The sequence below is a fragment of the Prionailurus bengalensis genome, chromosome B3 (assembly GCF_016509475.1).
Source record: "Prionailurus bengalensis isolate Pbe53 chromosome B3, Fcat_Pben_1.1_paternal_pri, whole genome shotgun sequence".
NCBI lineage: Eukaryota > Metazoa > Chordata > Mammalia > Carnivora > Felidae > Prionailurus > Prionailurus bengalensis.
The window spans coordinates 87,348,452-87,365,391 of record NC_057355.1 but is presented as its reverse complement, the minus strand read 5'-3'; the positions used below and the strand labels follow the sequence as shown (position 1 = coordinate 87,365,391).

Below are 16,940 nucleotides of genomic sequence, written 5' to 3'. Positions count from 1 at the left end.
CAGAAATAAAAAACATACTAGAGGGAATCAACAGTAGATGAGAGGATGTCGAAGAATGTTAACAGTGACCTGGAAGGCAGGGTAATAAAAAGCACACAAGCTGAACAGTAAAACGAGAAAAGAATTTTTTAAAATGAGGATACATTAAGGGATCTCTTGGATAACCTCAAGTGGGCAAACATTTGCATTATAGTGGTCCCAGAAGAAAAAGAGAAGGAGAAAAACATAGAAAACTTATTTGAAGAAATAATAACTGAAAAATCCCCCAACCTAGGGAAAGAAATAGACTTCCAAGTCCAAGAAGCACAGAGTTCCAAACAAGATGAACCCAAGGAGGTCCATACCACAGCACATAATAATTAAAATGTCAAAGGTTAGGGGTGCCTGGGTGGCTCAGTCAGTTAAGCATCTGACTTTGGCTCAGGTCATGATCTCACAGTTCAAGAGTTCAAACCCCAGTCAGGCTCTGTGCTGACAGCAAAGAGCTTAGAGCCTTCTTCAGGTTCTGTGTCTCCCTCACTCTCTGCCCCTCTTCTGCTGTTCTCTTTCTCTCAAAAATAAATAAACATTAAAAAATTTTTTCTAAATAATAATAAAATGTCAAAGGTTAAAGATAAAGAGAAGATAAAAGCAGCAAGAAGAAACAAAAAGTTTACCTGTAAGAAAAAAACCTATAAGGCTTTCAGGTGATTATTCAGCAGAAACTTTGCAGGTCTGAAGGGAGTAGCATAATATATTCAAAGTGCTGAAAGTAAAAACCTACAACCAAGAATACTCTATACCAACAAAGTTATCATTCAGATTTAAAGGAAAGATAAAGATTTTCCTAGACAAAAGATAAAGGAGTTTGTGACCACTAAACCATCCTTACAAGAAATGTTAAAGGGATTTAAGTGGAAAACAAATGGCCACAGTTAGACATAAGAAAATTATTAATAAAAAGATGTAAACTATGACAACATATGTATAAAATGTAGAGGAGGGAGTAAAAAGGGACAAGTGAAGGGGAAAAGAAAAAGAAAGCAATGTTTTTTCTTTTTCTTTTTTTTTTTTGAATGTGTTTGAACTTAAATAACCATCAAATTTATATAGACTACTATGTACTTTGGATGTTACATATGAACCCCATGGTAACTGCAAACCCAAAACCTATGATAGATACACAAAAAATAAAGAGGTAGAATGGCTATTATAAAAAAGACAGGAGATATCGAGTGTTGGTAAAGCTATAGGGAAAAGGGAACCCTTGTCCACTATTGATAAGAATGTAAATTTGTGCAGCCACTAGGGAAACAGTATGGAGGTTGCTCAGAAAATTAAAAATAGAACTACCATATGATCCAATCCCACTTCTGGGCATATATCCAAAGGAAATGAAATCAGGACCTTGAAGAGCTATCTTCACTCCCTTATTCCTTGCAGCATTAGTAACAATAGCCAAGATATAGAAACAACCTAGGGGCCCATCAATGGAATAATGGATAAGAAAATGTGATGTATATATATTTGCATATATATAATGGGATATTATTCAGCCATTAAAAAAGGAACTTCAGGATGCTTGGGTGGCTCAGTCAGTTGTGTCCAACTCTTGATTTCAGCTCAGGTCATGATCTTATGGTTTGTGGGATCGTGCCCCACATTGGGCTCTGTGCTGACAATGTGGAGCCTGCTTGGGATTCTTTCTCTCCCTCTCTCTCTGTCCCTCCCCCTCCCCCTCTCAAAATAAATAAATAAACTTTTAAAAAAAGGGAAATTCTGCCATTTGCAACAACACGGATGAACCTTGAGGGCATTATGCTAAGTAAACTAAATAAATAAGTCAGACAGAGAAAGATAAATACTGTATAATCTCACTTATACATGGAATCTTAAAAACAACAACAACTCAGAGATACAGAAAAGAGATTGCTGGTTGCCAGAGGCAAGGATTGGGTGATGGATGAAATGGGTGATGATGGTCAAAGGGTACAAAATTCCATTATAAAATAAATAAATCCTGGGGATGTAATACAGCATAGTCACTGTGGTTAAAATACTGTATTGTACATTTACAAGCTGAATTTTTTTTTTTTTAATTGGGAGCACCTGGGTGGCTCAGTCAGTTGAGCATCTGACTTCAGCTCAGGTCATGATCTCACAGTTTGCGGATTCAAGCCCTGCATTGGGCTCTATGTAGACAGCTTAGAGCCTGGAGCCTGCTTTGGATTCTGTGTCTCCCTCTCTCTCTGCCCATCCCCTGCTTGCACTCTGTCTCCCTCTCTCTTTCTCAAAATAATAAGTAAACATTAAAAAAATGTTTAAGTTGCTAAGAGTAGATCTTAAAAGTTCTCATCACATGTAAAAAGTGTATCACTCTGTTAACTAGACTTGATGTGGTGATCATTTTGCAATACATACTGTTATTGAATTACAATGCTATATACTTGAAACTAATATAATGTTATATGTCGATTATATGCCAATAAAGAAATCCTAAGGATAGTGTGATTGTACAGAGATATAAACAGAGGAATCAAAAGGTCAGTAAGAAAAGAGAATGTCAGGGGCGCCTGGGTGGCTCAGTCAGTTAAGCGTCCGACTTCGGCTCAGGTCACGATCTCGCGGTATGTGAGTTCGAGCCCCGCATCGGACTCTGTGCTGACTGCTCAGAGCCTGGAGCCTGTTTCAGATTCTGTGTCTCCCTCTCTGTCTGACCCTCCCCCGTTCATGCTCTGTCTCTCTCTGTCTCAAAAATAAAAATAAACGTTAAAAAAAATTTTTTTAAAAAGAAAAGAGAATGTCAGAAATGACATAGGAAGCAGGCTAATGTTATGCAAGTTAAAAGCAAGTTACAAGCAAGTAACATGGAGAGTCAAGAAAGATTTCTAAGATTTCAGACAAAAAAACAGAAGCTGAAGCTAGATGTCAATGCCACTGAGGGTAAGCACCAGCCACTCCAGGGGCACCGGGGTGGCTGAGTCAGGTAAGCATCCAATTCTTGGTTTTAGCTCAGGTCACGATCCCCCAGGTTGTGAGATCAAGCTCCGCCGTGGGTTCTGCGTGGACAGCATGGAGCCTGCTTGGGATTCTCACTCTCCCTCTCTCTCTGCCCTCCCCCAATTGTGCTTTCTCTCTCTCTCAAAATAAATAAACTAAAAAACACACAAAAAAACAAAAACCCAGCCACTCCAAAAGGCCTGTGCATTCTTCGTGCAGAGGAAAGTACATTGCATTTAGTAAGAGGCGGTGTGGGTTTAACTTCTAGCTCTGCCATTTATCACTTTCTGACCTTTGTTTTTTTCACACATAAAATAAGGATAATATCTGTCTCACCTTCCTTCTTTCAGGATATTGTGAAGCTTGAGACCAGACTGGACTAGTGTTCATGAAAATGCTTTAAAACTGTGAGCCCAGTGCAAATGTAGGTCAATATTATAATGGCTTGACTTATATCAAGTAAAGTCAAATTATGAACATGAGATACTTCCAAAAGCTGTTGAAAACCTTAAATTGGCACCACCAACCACAATTTTACAGGGGCTTCCAAATACGCACTCAAATCCAAACTTTTAATCAATTCTGAATGAATCAACTCACTATACTATTTCAGGAAAGCAAACAAAAAAGCATCAATAGTGATTATTACTAGAAATATAAGCATTTCTTTTGAATAATAAAAACCAAAAATTATCATACCTTTAATTGAGGAAATGGTGTGCTGAAACATTTTTGGATACTTTCAAATGATGCAGATTTTTTTAGGAAAAGAAACTGAAATAATCAAATGACAAATATGCATTGACTATAGACACTATTTGGTAAAGTACAATATCATATGACAATTGACTAATTATAAATGCTTAGGTAAATTAATTAAATGCAGAAATGCTAATTAAAATACACATTCTGACTGACTTTGAAGTCACTGATTTCACATAGAGGAACAGAACTGAAAATCCATCAGTTAATTTAGAGAAGTGTATAAATAATGGAAACTCTTATTTTTTTAAATTCAACAATACAACAAATACTTACCAAAGCTTTCTGGTTGGTGCAAGGGGCACAAGTGTGTATAAATGTGCCGTAAATATGCTGAGCCATTGATCCCCTCGGCACTGAGGCTGCACTAGTAGGACCTGAAGCAGCTACTGTCCCCTGAACAGTCACCTCTTATCATGAGCAACCTCAACCTTTTACTCCACAGGAGCATACAAATATCATCACTTACTATGAGAGCTATTATATTGTAAGAGTTGGGAAATACTACTATACTAGATAGTGTAGAAAGTACAAAAAAAAAAAATGACATGTTCCATATCCTCAACCAATGTAATGGTAGAAACAGAAAGAAAAGAAAACTGTAATCCAAAGCAGCTGTGGCCCTGACTTCAGATGGTATGAATGAATCTGGTGTAAAGAGAACACAAGATAGGCAGAGTCAGTTCTGAAGGGGACGGGACCTGGATATACTGGCGGGAAGAGGTAGTGTGGGCTGGCCTGTGAAAGGTGGCAACATTCCCATAGACTGAGCTGGAGTTGAGACTATCCCAGGCCAAGGGAACAGCCTAAACAAGCACAGAGAATGCAGCAGGGGCATGGGGAGTCACCAAGGACTCTGGTGCAGGCAGACCACATAAAAGCAGAAACATAATGGGAGGTAAGCTAGAAAGTCTGGTTGAGGCCAGGTTATGAGCCTTAATGAAGCACTCTGACTTTATTTGTTAGGTGGAGTTACTCAGTTTGAGACATGAGTGACATAATCCTACTTGTTTTAAGAATATAGCAGGTGGAGCACCTGGGTGGCTCAGTCGGTCAAGTGTCCATCTTTAGCTCGGGTCATGATCTCATGGTTCATTGGTTCAAGTCCCGCTGTTGGGCTCTGTGCTGACAGCTCGGAGCCTGGAGCCTGCTACAGATTCTGTGTCTCCCTTTCTCTCTGCCCCTCCCCTGCTCATGCTCTGTATATCTCCCTCTCAAAAATAAATACACATGTAAAAATTAAAAAAAGAAAGAATAAAGTAGAAGGCAGTAGGAGGATGGAGGAAGAAGCAGCTACTAAAACTGGGAATAGCTGACAGGCAGGTGTACATAGTGCTACTAAAATAGTCTAGAAAGTGCACGTGGCACTCCAAACTAGAAGGTGACGTTCATTGGTTCAATTGTTCTTTATGTGATGGTCACTGCTCTAGGTGATATGGATAAAAGAGTGAAGAAGAGTGCTATGACCCCAGGCTGGTGAGGAATAAAATGATCAAACATACATATGGACAAATATTTAGTAAGTTCTATAAGGAAAATAGCAAAAAAGTGATCTATATTAACGTATCCCCTCCAAAAAAAAAAAAAAAAAAGAAGTATTACCTAACTGTATGGGGGATAAAGGAGGAGTCATAGACATATCTTTAACCTAGTTAACTGACCAGAATAGGATTTGATTTGTCCCAAGGCACCAAGACTTTCCACTATGTGCCATTCAGCATCCCAAGATATCATCAAGGGGAGCAGAGGGCTGAAGGCACTAATGAAAGAAAAAAAAAACTGTTTCTTGTTTGTCCCCCATAAAGTGCAGGACATTTATTAAACCAGTTATGTATAGTTTATACCTTTCTTCTTTTCTTAGTTTCTCTCAATCATTTTCTCTTTTCTGTCCAATTATGTATATTATTTAATTAGTTTACTTGTATACACTACAGTGATAACAAAGCCATAAGCATGAGTCTAATCACCATTTAGAGAATTCAGTTTTACTGTTTCATGGCCATAACCAATGCCCCCATTTGGTCAAAACATTCACAAACATGTTTCTTTAATCATTTAAGACCTAGGCAAGAAGTGATAAATGAGTGTAAGACTGGAAATTTTCAAAGTTTTAAGAAAATTCATAGCAGACATTCTGCTATTGATCAGTAAATAACATCTTCTGAGTGTCACAAAGACAACACATTTTAAAAAGAAAGTGTGTCCTCAGCAAAGACACCAGTAATGAGTGTTCTGAGGCATTTCCCAGACTAAGGAAGCACCAACAAATAATTTCCAAAACTACTAGAAATTATAGCTGAGCTGTAGACAGATAAAGCAACCAACCCACAATTTAAAATAAAAATCACACATACCCTAGAACTTCTGCTATGCCGATTTAAAGCGACACTTTCCTTGCTTTCAGATGAAAATTTCTCAATTAAAATTTTGCTTGCTTGAACACTCTGTTATAAAAAGATAACAGCTTTAAGTTATATAGTGGAGTACTTTAAAAAGCCTTTGATTACTGTTATGTCATAATACAACATTATTACCAAGTGTATGGAAAAGGTAGAAGTACAAAAAACGTTTACCACAGACATATTAGAAGTCCAGCTACAGCCATAATATTTGGCCAAAACCCACAATTTGGCTTCTGTGTTGGCCATTGGCCAAATAGATTCTTTTACTTTACTTCTGGCCGTACTAATCTCAGGAGCAATCAATGATACTGTGATCCCATAGGTTAGCATTGAATCTATTTAATATGCCAATATCAGAATTGTGAATAAGACATATTATTTGGATTTACTGTCAATATATGACTATTCTCTGTCAGATATAAGTAAGCATTCTAAATTTTTATTGGAATGGAAAGCTCCTTAAATGCTTTACAATTCAAACTCTTTCCACCAACTAAGTTATATATGTATACTTATTGTTGTAAGGGTAAATTATTATTAAGTGTGTTATTCTTCTATATTATAATCAGTGATTTGGATATATAGAAACAACTAGAAGATCTAAGTTTGACAGCCTGGTGTAGTCATGATGAGTTAAATCATACTGCTACTTTGCTGAAATTTTTAGGTCTCAAACAATTAACATTTCAAAATCAAACGATATGTATTCAATAGGAAATTAAGCTTTTAAAAGTACCAGGAAATTATCACTGAGAATGGAACAGATATGGAGAAGGCTATGGGTAATTTAGGAACTACCAGCATCGATTTTTATTTATCTTCTAGTGTATTTTTATAACACAGCTATAGCACTGTATAAGCTAAGAGAATTACTAAACATAGCAGAAGGCTACCTGGGGTCACCATTACTCTTCAAAGACAAACTACGTGATATACAAGGAACTATTGGAACTATTGGAACTATTTTGTCATATGCTTACACAAAATATGATGGAATAGCAGCTATTATATATTTAAGAAAATTCTTTTAACAATAACAAAAGACAAAAACCATAATACTGTATTTTACAGATATCAAAACAGCAAAACTTACTAATAATAAATGGTTGCTTTTTAAAAAGAGAACATGGTTCATATATTGGAACCTGACAAGATATTGGCCAAACCAATGTGTCTTGAGAGAGCAAGTATTGCTTATATGATACCTGATGTAACTCCAGAGTTATTGCTCTACTCCAGAGGTATTGCTAAAACTTGTATGCATCCAATAATAGCTGGGATGCAGATAGAAATGGAAACAGTTTTGCTATCTGAAAAGTCAATTATGACTCTGCTTCTAATTATGGCAGGCTAGGTAATGCTGCTGGGGAAAACTAAGAAAGCTACTTGTAGTATGAAAAACACAATCTTCAAAGCATCAAAAAGCTAACATGATGATGAACAGATACTGGGCCAAAATCTAAGAAAAGGCAAGAACTTGGAAAAGTAAGCCCAGTATTCAAGATGCTTTTGTTATGATACTTGCCAAAGCAGCTGCAAGTCTGAGTTACAGATTGACGAATTCTTGGGGCAAGGGTGATAGAAATTGAAGCCCAGAACTTACCTAAGTTATGTAACTTGATTTATTTATAGATTATTTATTTATTTATACACAAATGTAATACACTGTATAATATTGTACATATACAAAATATACAAGTATCCAAGGCTACAGGAGATGCTACATGCTCAGATTTAAAGTGAAAAGAAGCAAGGGTGCCTGGCGGGCTCAGTCAGTAGAGAATGTGACTCTTGATCTCAGGGTCCTGAGTTCAAACCTCACATTGGGCATGGAGCCTACTAAAATAAAATAAAATAAAATAAAATAGAATAAAATAAAATAAAATGAAAGTTTTAAACCTCTTTTTTAAAAAAGAATGGTAGTAAGTAACCTTTCTGTAGACTTTCAGCCTCAGTTCCATCACAAGGGTGTTCAAAGAAATTCAAGCCTCAACTTTAGACTAAAACTATTTCTGAGGGCTAACTTCTGACAAGAAGTTTCTCTGGAGAAAAGAAATGCCATTGTTAGTCTAAAACGTTTCCTAAAAATAACGTTTTAAATACAATAATAAACATTTAAAGATAGGTAGACAAAGAAATAAAACACTAGAACATAACAGATTTGGGAAAAAAATAAATATTCTAAAAAGAAAAACACAAAACCAAATTTAAAAATACAGTAAACAAGTTTAACAGTATCTTAGACACAACTGAAGAAAGAATTTATGAACTTGAACTATAAGATAGACCAGAAGGGAAATTACCCATAATCCAGCATCAAGAGAAAAAAAAAAAAGAAAGAAGCTAATACGTATGATTAAAATCCCAGAAAATGAAAGAAAGAATGGACAGAGGCAACATTTGAAGAAGTCATAACTAAAAATTCTCCATAGTTGATGAAAGACATCAAAGTATGCATTCAAAAATCCCAGAGATTCCAAAGCATAAATAAAAAGAAATCTGCCCCTAGACACACCATATTGAAAATAGGGGGAAAAAAAGAGAAAAACTTAAAAGTAGTCACTTTGGGAGGAAGCAAGGAGTTGATCATCCTCAAAAAATTCACATTTAAGACCCATTGCTCAACAGCAATAGTGGATGCCAGAAAATAGTAGAACATCATTAGTGTACTAAAAGAATATATCTGCAAAATACATCATACCCAAGTATAATCTCTCTCAAGAATGAGCTAGGGGCACCTGGGTGGCGCAGTCGGTTAAGCGTCCGACTTCAGCCAGGTCACGATCTTGCGGCCCGTGAGTTCGAGCCCCGCGTCAGGCTCTGGGCTGATGGCTCAGAGCCTGGAGCCTGTTTCCGATTCTGTGTCTCCCTCTCTCTCTGCCCCTCCCCTGTTCATGCTCGGTCTCTCTGTGTCCCCAAAATAAATAAATGTTGAAAAAAAAAATTTAATAAAAAAAAAAAAAGAATGAGCTAATATAAAGACATTTGGAACAAAGGAAAAACAAGATTTTCACCAACTATGGAACTCCCACTTGCCTTAAAGCAAATTCTAAAGGATATATTTTAGGTAAAAGGTAGAATGATGCCAGACAGAAAGATCTGAGATACTAGAGAGAGAGAAAAAAAAGAAAGGAAGGAAGGAAGGAAGGAAGAAAGAAAGAAAGAAAGAAAGAAAGAAAGAAAGAAAGAAAGAAAAGAAAAGGAAAGAAAAGAAAAAAAGAAAAGAAAAAAGAAAAGAAGAGAGAGATAATTATATTTTATAAAATATTAATAACAATGTTTTGAGGGTTTTAGAAGATAAATATCTAATAATATATCAAAGTGAAAACATACTAAGTCAAAAGGGGGTAAATGGAATTGAAAGGTTTTAAAGTCACTGAATTTTCCTGGAAGAGTATAAAGAGTATAAAGGTATTGATCAACATCAGATTTTGATAAGTTAAAGATGTCTATCGAGGGAAATCACCATAAGAATAAGAAACAGTACACATACTTCCAAAATAGGGATGATAAAACACAATTTTTTGAAATAGAAAAAGTAAAAATAAAACCAGAATATATTATATCTAGACCACTGACTTTTTAAAAAAAAATTTAACAACAAAAAGATAAATTTAGGAAAAGGAATAAAAGAAGAAATAAAGCCAGAGTCAATAAAAAACACAAAGTATATGGTAGGATAAAACAAAAAATATCAGTGATCATAATATATATATAAACATGTTAAATACACCTTTAAAAAGTAGGGCACACAGACCTTTGTATCTAAATACCATTTCCCATTCAAAGGAACAAGGATTCTTTGAACAAAGGTCTGATTCCAGTTGCGATGTATGGAAAGTGTCCTAGGCCATCTTTTTGTGTCAGAAAGTCCTCCTGGATCCTTTTTCTTCTAGTCATTGGTGTGAACAACCACCAGCACTGATTTGCTTTTGGACCACCTTTCTAACAGGTTACTCCATCATCACCAGTTGTAACCAGTCCTGGTTACAAACCAATCTTGCTACAATTCTTACTTCTGTTCCAACAATTCTGCCTACTCTCAATTCCTTCTATTCACATTTTCTAAATACAAAGACAGAAAAACACATGCCCCTCCTTTATAAACACAGAGTTTGTGTTTGTACTCATTACAGTATATTGCAGTAATATTACATAGTATTCCTATTACCCCCCAGCTGTGTTAGTTCAGTTAGAAGCAGATACGACCAGTGGAAGACACAGAGAGAGGGAGCAGTAAGAAGCCTTCAGACCATGATGCAGTCTGACACCTGTGAAAGAGGAAGAGAGAGGAAGGAGTGAGTAGCAAGAGCCTCAGATCACAGAGCAGTTCTGAGCCAGGCAGATGGAAAGTTCTGGAGCCAACGCTTCCTGTGAAAACAACCCTCCATCAAACAGGAATGGGGTCAACACTAGCAAACCCCTTGTGTTCAGCCACTGGCTAGGAGCAGCCCAGAGGAAAAACGGCCTTGGTGCAAATGCCCTGATAGATCTACGGGACAGCAGCTGGAGGCTGGCGGTCATGTATGCTTATGTCAATGGATTCTCTTGAAGGAGATGTAAGCATCACATTTTCATGGATGCCATGCCTATTTTTGCAAATTAATATTTACCAATATTTTACATTAAGGCAATCTTTTGTATCCTTTATGTTATGAACTTTCTTGTTTTAGCTCATCACATATTTCCCCAAAAAATATTATCTTCTGAAATAAATTAAAAGTTTAGACTACACTTAAGGAAATGCAAATATACACATCAATCTTCCAAGATTTAAATTATACATATACTTTGACCGGGAATTCCAAATAGAAAAATTTACAAAGATATATGTGCAAGTGTGGTTTGTAGGGAAGGGGTTGTCTTTGTTTTGGTTTTTGGTTTTTGTGTTTTGTTTTTGTTTTTGCTTTTGTTTTTTTGATGCAGCCTCAGCTGAGATCCTCACTCAAACAACATGACAGATCTTGAGCCAGAACCTTCCAGTTAGGCCAGAAACAGTGGATTCCAGACCCTCAGAAACTGTGTGAGATAGTAATAGTTTGTCGTTTTCAGCTGCTACATTTTGGGATAATTTGATCTGCAGCAATGAATAATTAATATGCCCTTCTAAACTGGGTTAGTAGCTATCAGCACCAGAAAGAGGTAAGGAAAATGGTAAGGGAACAAATGGGAAAGGAGGGATATTTTTTTGAATGAAGACATAATTAGTACCTTTCTCTTTGGCCTCATAGGAAGGTCAAATGAAATAATACAGGAGAGGTCCCTGGCACAGTGTCTGGCTCATAGTAAATACTCAATAAATGAGAATCAACAGAAGCAGGTTTTAAGCAAAATAATCAAGATGAAGAATATAGATTATGTGATTCCACACACGGCAAAACATTAATTTGCATATATTTGCATTACATAAATGAAAATGAACGTGTTTGAAAGGATACACACAATGTAGTTTATAATTGTTAACTTCAGAGAGAAGAGATCCAGGAAAGAACAGCATTCAAGGTGGGGAGTGACCTTTTTGCCATACACAGCTGTATCATTTGACTTTTTTCTGCACAAAATTATTCACCCACTATCATGCAAGTTCTTAAATAATTTTAATTGGCCTTGTTACTCAGAACAGCAAAAAACAATAATATTGCTAAAGGAAACAATGGTGGTTTAACAAAAAAAAAAAAACAAGATAGAAGATTTTTAAAAGACAGAAACCACAGAGTAACAACAATAATAATACCAGTAAGACCAAATTAACCATATGCTACTTACGTGGTTCGTCTGAAACAAAGCAAAAATTTAAAAAAATAAAACAACAACAACAAGGATTAAAATGAAAATACTCCTGAATACAAACAGAAAAGAACACAGGGATGGCCATATTACAGTAGAATTCCAGCATTAAAAAAGCCAAAGTAGACCATTTACAATTGATGAGACAGAATTCATAAGAAAGGTAAACATTGCTAAATTCATAATAAAGATAAAATAGCTTCTAATTGCAAAAAGTAAATAAAAACTACTGGTAAAACATGAAGAAATAGATTAAAACAACTGCACTAAAAAATCCTCAAGAGTGTTTTTTAAAACAAGTAAAAGAAATATGCCACAGAAGAATGGACTAATATAACAATATAACAACTATATCTATTGTTAACTGAGCACTGACTTTTCATTAGGCAATATGCTACAACCTCTCATTAAATTCTCAGAACACCCACTTTACATACAAAAAAAAACAAAAAAAAAAAACAAAAAAAACAAAAACGAGACTTGTGGAAACTAAAGATTATCCAGGAAGTGAGTGGGATTCAAATCCAAGATGGATTGAAAAGCCTGTGCTCTGCTAGTGCTGCCACAAAATGGTCACAACTTAGAATACCATTGAATTAATAGACAATATTGGGATATGTAGGATACCACCAAGCAAATACCAATAAATTCCAAGACACTGATATTCTAAAGAATATATTTTGGGGCGCCTGGGTGGCGCAGTCGGTTAAGTGTCCGACTTCAGCCAGGTCACGATCTCGCTGTCGGTGAGTTCGAGCCCCGCGTCGGGCTCTGGGCTGATGGCTCAGAGCCTGGAGCCTGTTTCCGATTCTGTGTCTCCCTCTCTCTCTGCCCCTCCCCCGTTCATGCTCTGTCTCTCTCTGTCCCAAAAATAAAAATAAACGTTGAAAAAAAAATTTAAAAAAAAAATAATATATTTTACTATGTTAATAAGGATAAAGAATAAAATTAAAATGATGCCAAGTCAGAACAGTTCTAAAAACACTTTCCCACATAAATCATGTATCAAAAACATAATGAAAATGGCAATACAAATTATTTAGAAAATAAATGAACACACTATAAATAAAAAATTATGAAATGAGATCAAAATCTTACATAGAAGAAAATTCATGAAGTACTTATACTACTTAAAAGGAAGAAAGATAAAGATATTCATTCAATTGTAAATCAACACGATTTACACGATTCAACAAGAAATTTAAAAAATGCCCAAATAAAATGTCAACCTTCTATAGAAAGCAGGAAGCCAACAATCAAAAAATTTTCAAAAATAGAAGTATATGAAGAATATACTTCTGAATATAAAAATTCAGAGCGGCAAAAATTGAATTAATATGGAAGGGTTTTCAGTCAAAGGTGATAGGTTGAACTTATTTTTCTGACTTACAGGCCAGAAAAATCTAACAGCTAGGGGATCCTATACTATAAACCTTGCTAAAAAAAAAAAAAAAAAAATTAAAGGTATGATTTGATACTGGTGTGAGTATAGTAATTTGAGAAGTAGAGACTAAAGCATTTGTAATTGAAAACAAATGAGAAAAGATAAAATAAACTCATTTAAAAAATATTTTTTAGAAAGAAAAAATTCTCAAAAATATGATCAGGAATGGGAAAGAAAGTGATGCAACATTAGAAATAAAGATTAACCATTAGAGGGGCGCCTGGGTGGCGCAGTCGGTTAAGCGTCCAACTTCAGCCAGGTCACGATCTCGCGGTCCGTGAGTTCGAGCCCCGCATCGGGCTCTGGGCTGATGGCTCAGAGCCTGGAGCCTGTTTCCGATTCTGTGTCTCCCTCTCTCTCTGCCTCTCCCCCGTTCATGCTCTGTCTCTCTCTGTCCCAAAAAAATAAATAAACGTTGAAAAAAAAAATTTTTTTTTTAAAAAAGAAATAAAGATTAACCATTAGAAATGGTTAAGCATAGTGGTGCCTGGGTGGCTCAGTCGGTTGAGCAACCGACTTCAGCTCAGGTCATGATCTCATGGTCTGTGAGTTCAAGCCCCACGTTGGGCTCTGTGCTGACAGCTCAGAGCCTGGAGCCTGCTTCAGATTCTGTGTCTCCCTCTCTCTCTGCCCCTCCCCTGCTCATGCTCTGTCTCTCTCTCTCTCTCTCTCTCTCTCTCTCTCTCTATCAAAAATAAATAAACATTTAAAAATTTTTTTAAAAAAAGAAAGAAAAAAATGGTTAAGTGTCCTACTTGATTTTGGCTCAGGTTATGATCTCACAGCCATGAGCTCTGTGCTGGGTGTGAAGCCCTCTTGGGATTCTCTGTCTCTTCCCCCTCTCTGCTCCCTCTCTCCTTGTGTCTCTCAAAATAAATAAACATTTAAAAAAAAGAAATAAAGATTAACCCTGAAGAGACAGCATATTCATACGCCACATATAATTTATACATCTCAAACAGATGGCTTTCTGTAAGAACGAAATGACTCAAGAAAAAATACTTATCATTGAACAACCCAAGAACAAGGAACCCTTGTGCACTATTGGAGTGTATGCAAACTGGTGCAGTCACTATGGAAAACAGTATGGAGGTTTCTCAAAAAACTAAAAAGAGGCATGCCTGGCTGGCTCAGTTGGTATAGCAGAAAACGCTTGATCTTGGCATAGTGAGTTTGAGCCCCCAGTGGGTGTAGACATTACTTCTAAAAAATTGAAAACAGAATTACAATATGATCCAGTAATTCCACTACTGGACTTAAGAATATGAAAACACTAATTCAGAAAAATATATGAACCTCTATGTTTAGTGCAAAATTATCTACAATAGCCAATTTACAGAAAAAGCCCAAGTGTCCATTGACGGATGGATAAAGAAGAGGTGGTATATATATACAATGGAATATTACACAGCCATAAAAAATAACAAAATCTCGCCACTTGCAACAACAAGAATGGAGCTACAGAGCATAATGCTAAGTGAATTAAGTCAATCAAAGAAAGACAAATACCATGTTCTTCCACTCATATGTACAATTTAAGAAATAAACAAAGGGAAAAAGAGAGAGAGAAACCAAGAAACAGACTCTTAGCTATAGAGAACAAACTGATGGTTACCAGAGAGGAGGTACGTGGGGGGATGGGTGAAATAGGTGATGGGGATTAAAGACTACACTTATCATAATGAGCACTGGGTAATGTACAGAATTGTTAAATCACTATATTTTACACTTGAAACTAATAAAACCCTGTGTGTTAACTATACTGGAATTAAAATAAAAAATAAATTAAAATGAATAAAAAAAAGTGAACAACCCAAAAATTAGAAAAGAAAAACTTCTCTGTTTTCAATGACTTAAGCACACATTTATTCCAATATTCTTTTATACATGTTTGTAAACACATCTTAATTAAGGAAGGTGTTACTTGAAAGCATATTATATTCAGTGTAGTTTCAATGAGATAATAAGCATAGGACTTTTCTTTTTTTTTAAGTTTTTATTTAAATTCCAGTTAGTTAATATACAGTATAATATTATAGAAAAGAAAAAATTCTAATTGTCAAACAATTACTTTCCCAAATGGTTCAGATGTTTCCACTGAGTTCTTCCAAATTTTCTAGATTATTTTATGCTATATCAGTTTCAGAATATTTTTAAAAAATGAAATCCTACCCAATTAACTTCATGAAGCAAGAATAAACCTGATGGGAGAATGCAACAAAGAAAAAGACATTTCATACATATTTCACCATGAGTATACATTAAAAATAAAGTATTGCCTTACAGAATTCAACATAATATTTAACCAAGTAATCTAAAACATGTAAAGATGTTTCAATATTAACATTCAGAATAGATCCAATATGAATGCGATTCCATCCCTGTCTTGGTTGCAGGGAAGCTAAGTGGTAAACTGATTATTCTATTTCATGCAACATCATGTGTGGACAGAATTTTTTATTTAATTTTACCTCTATTACACAAGAAGGGTAATATACCCTTCTTATGCTCTCTCTATGATTTCTTCAATTTTTTGTTTTATCATGATCTGAGTTTTAGTAAGCTGCCCCAAATACCATGCAAATAAAATAATCCTAAGTACTATTAAAAATGTAAGCACAGGGGCGCCTGGGTGTCTCAGTCAGTTAAGCGTCCGACTTCAGCTCAGGTCACGATCTCACAGTCCGTGAGTTCGAGCCCCACGTCAGGCTCTGGGCTGATGGCTCAGAGCCTGGCACCTGCTTCCAGTTCTGTGTCTCCCTCTCTCTCTGCCCCTCCGCCATTCATGCTCTGTCTCTTTCTGTCTCAAAAATAAACATTAAAAAAAAATTTTAAGCACAATAATGTTAATCACAGAATTGTTTTAAAAGGAAAAAAATAAGAAGAAAGGAGAAAAGGGGAGAAAAGTAGAAGAAAAGAAGGAAGATGAAGGATTTTTGAGAATGAAAGAAAATGGACCAAAAAACAGGTAGTAATTGTCTTGAGGGAGAAGAATAATAGTTGCATTGGGCTTTCTTCTCTTGACTTTTCTAATTTTTAAAATAATCAGTATAACATAATATAAGAGCAAACAAACAGTCTTTAAGGGAAGAAGAGAAAAGAGTCAGAACTGTATTGGGTGGTATTAAATTAACTAAAAGTACACTTTAAAAAGTAAATGAAAATGACATGAAGGTCTTTTAAACAACCCAAGTAGTTCTATATCTTGGAAACTTGGTCGAATAAAATATTTATTCAAAAAGAAAACAGAATAGGGACTCCTGGGTGGCTCAGTCAGTTAAGCCTCTGACTTCGGCTCAGGTCATCCCACAGTTTGAGAGTTTGAGCCCTACATTGCACTGTCTGCTGTCAGCACAGAACCAGCTTCAGGTCTTCTGTCTCCCTCTCTCTCTGTCCCTCCCCAGCCTGTACTCTCTCTCTCAAAAATAAATAAACATTTAAAAAAAAGCAGAATAATCTTATTGACTGGCTAGAGTGACATGGATAAGTACAACACTATAAGACCATCCAATCAGTCTTAATTATGGCAACAGTTGTCTGACAATTTACATAGCAACTGTCCAGTA

General features: G+C 35.8%; 1 protein-coding gene across 1 annotated transcript in view; it reads right to left on the bottom strand.

The window, feature by feature from the left end:
- TTC6 (tetratricopeptide repeat domain 6) overlaps positions 1-16,940 on the bottom strand; it is a 189,528-nt gene that overhangs the window by 73,057 nt on the left and 99,531 nt on the right. The window contains exons 8-9 of the mRNA XM_043556026.1: positions 6,096-6,185; positions 3,679-3,753 (exon numbers count right to left, since the gene is read on the bottom strand). Coding sequence (XP_043411961.1) covers positions 3,679-3,753; positions 6,096-6,185 — 165 coding nt within the window. The remainder of the gene's footprint in view (positions 1-3,678; positions 3,754-6,095; positions 6,186-16,940) is intronic.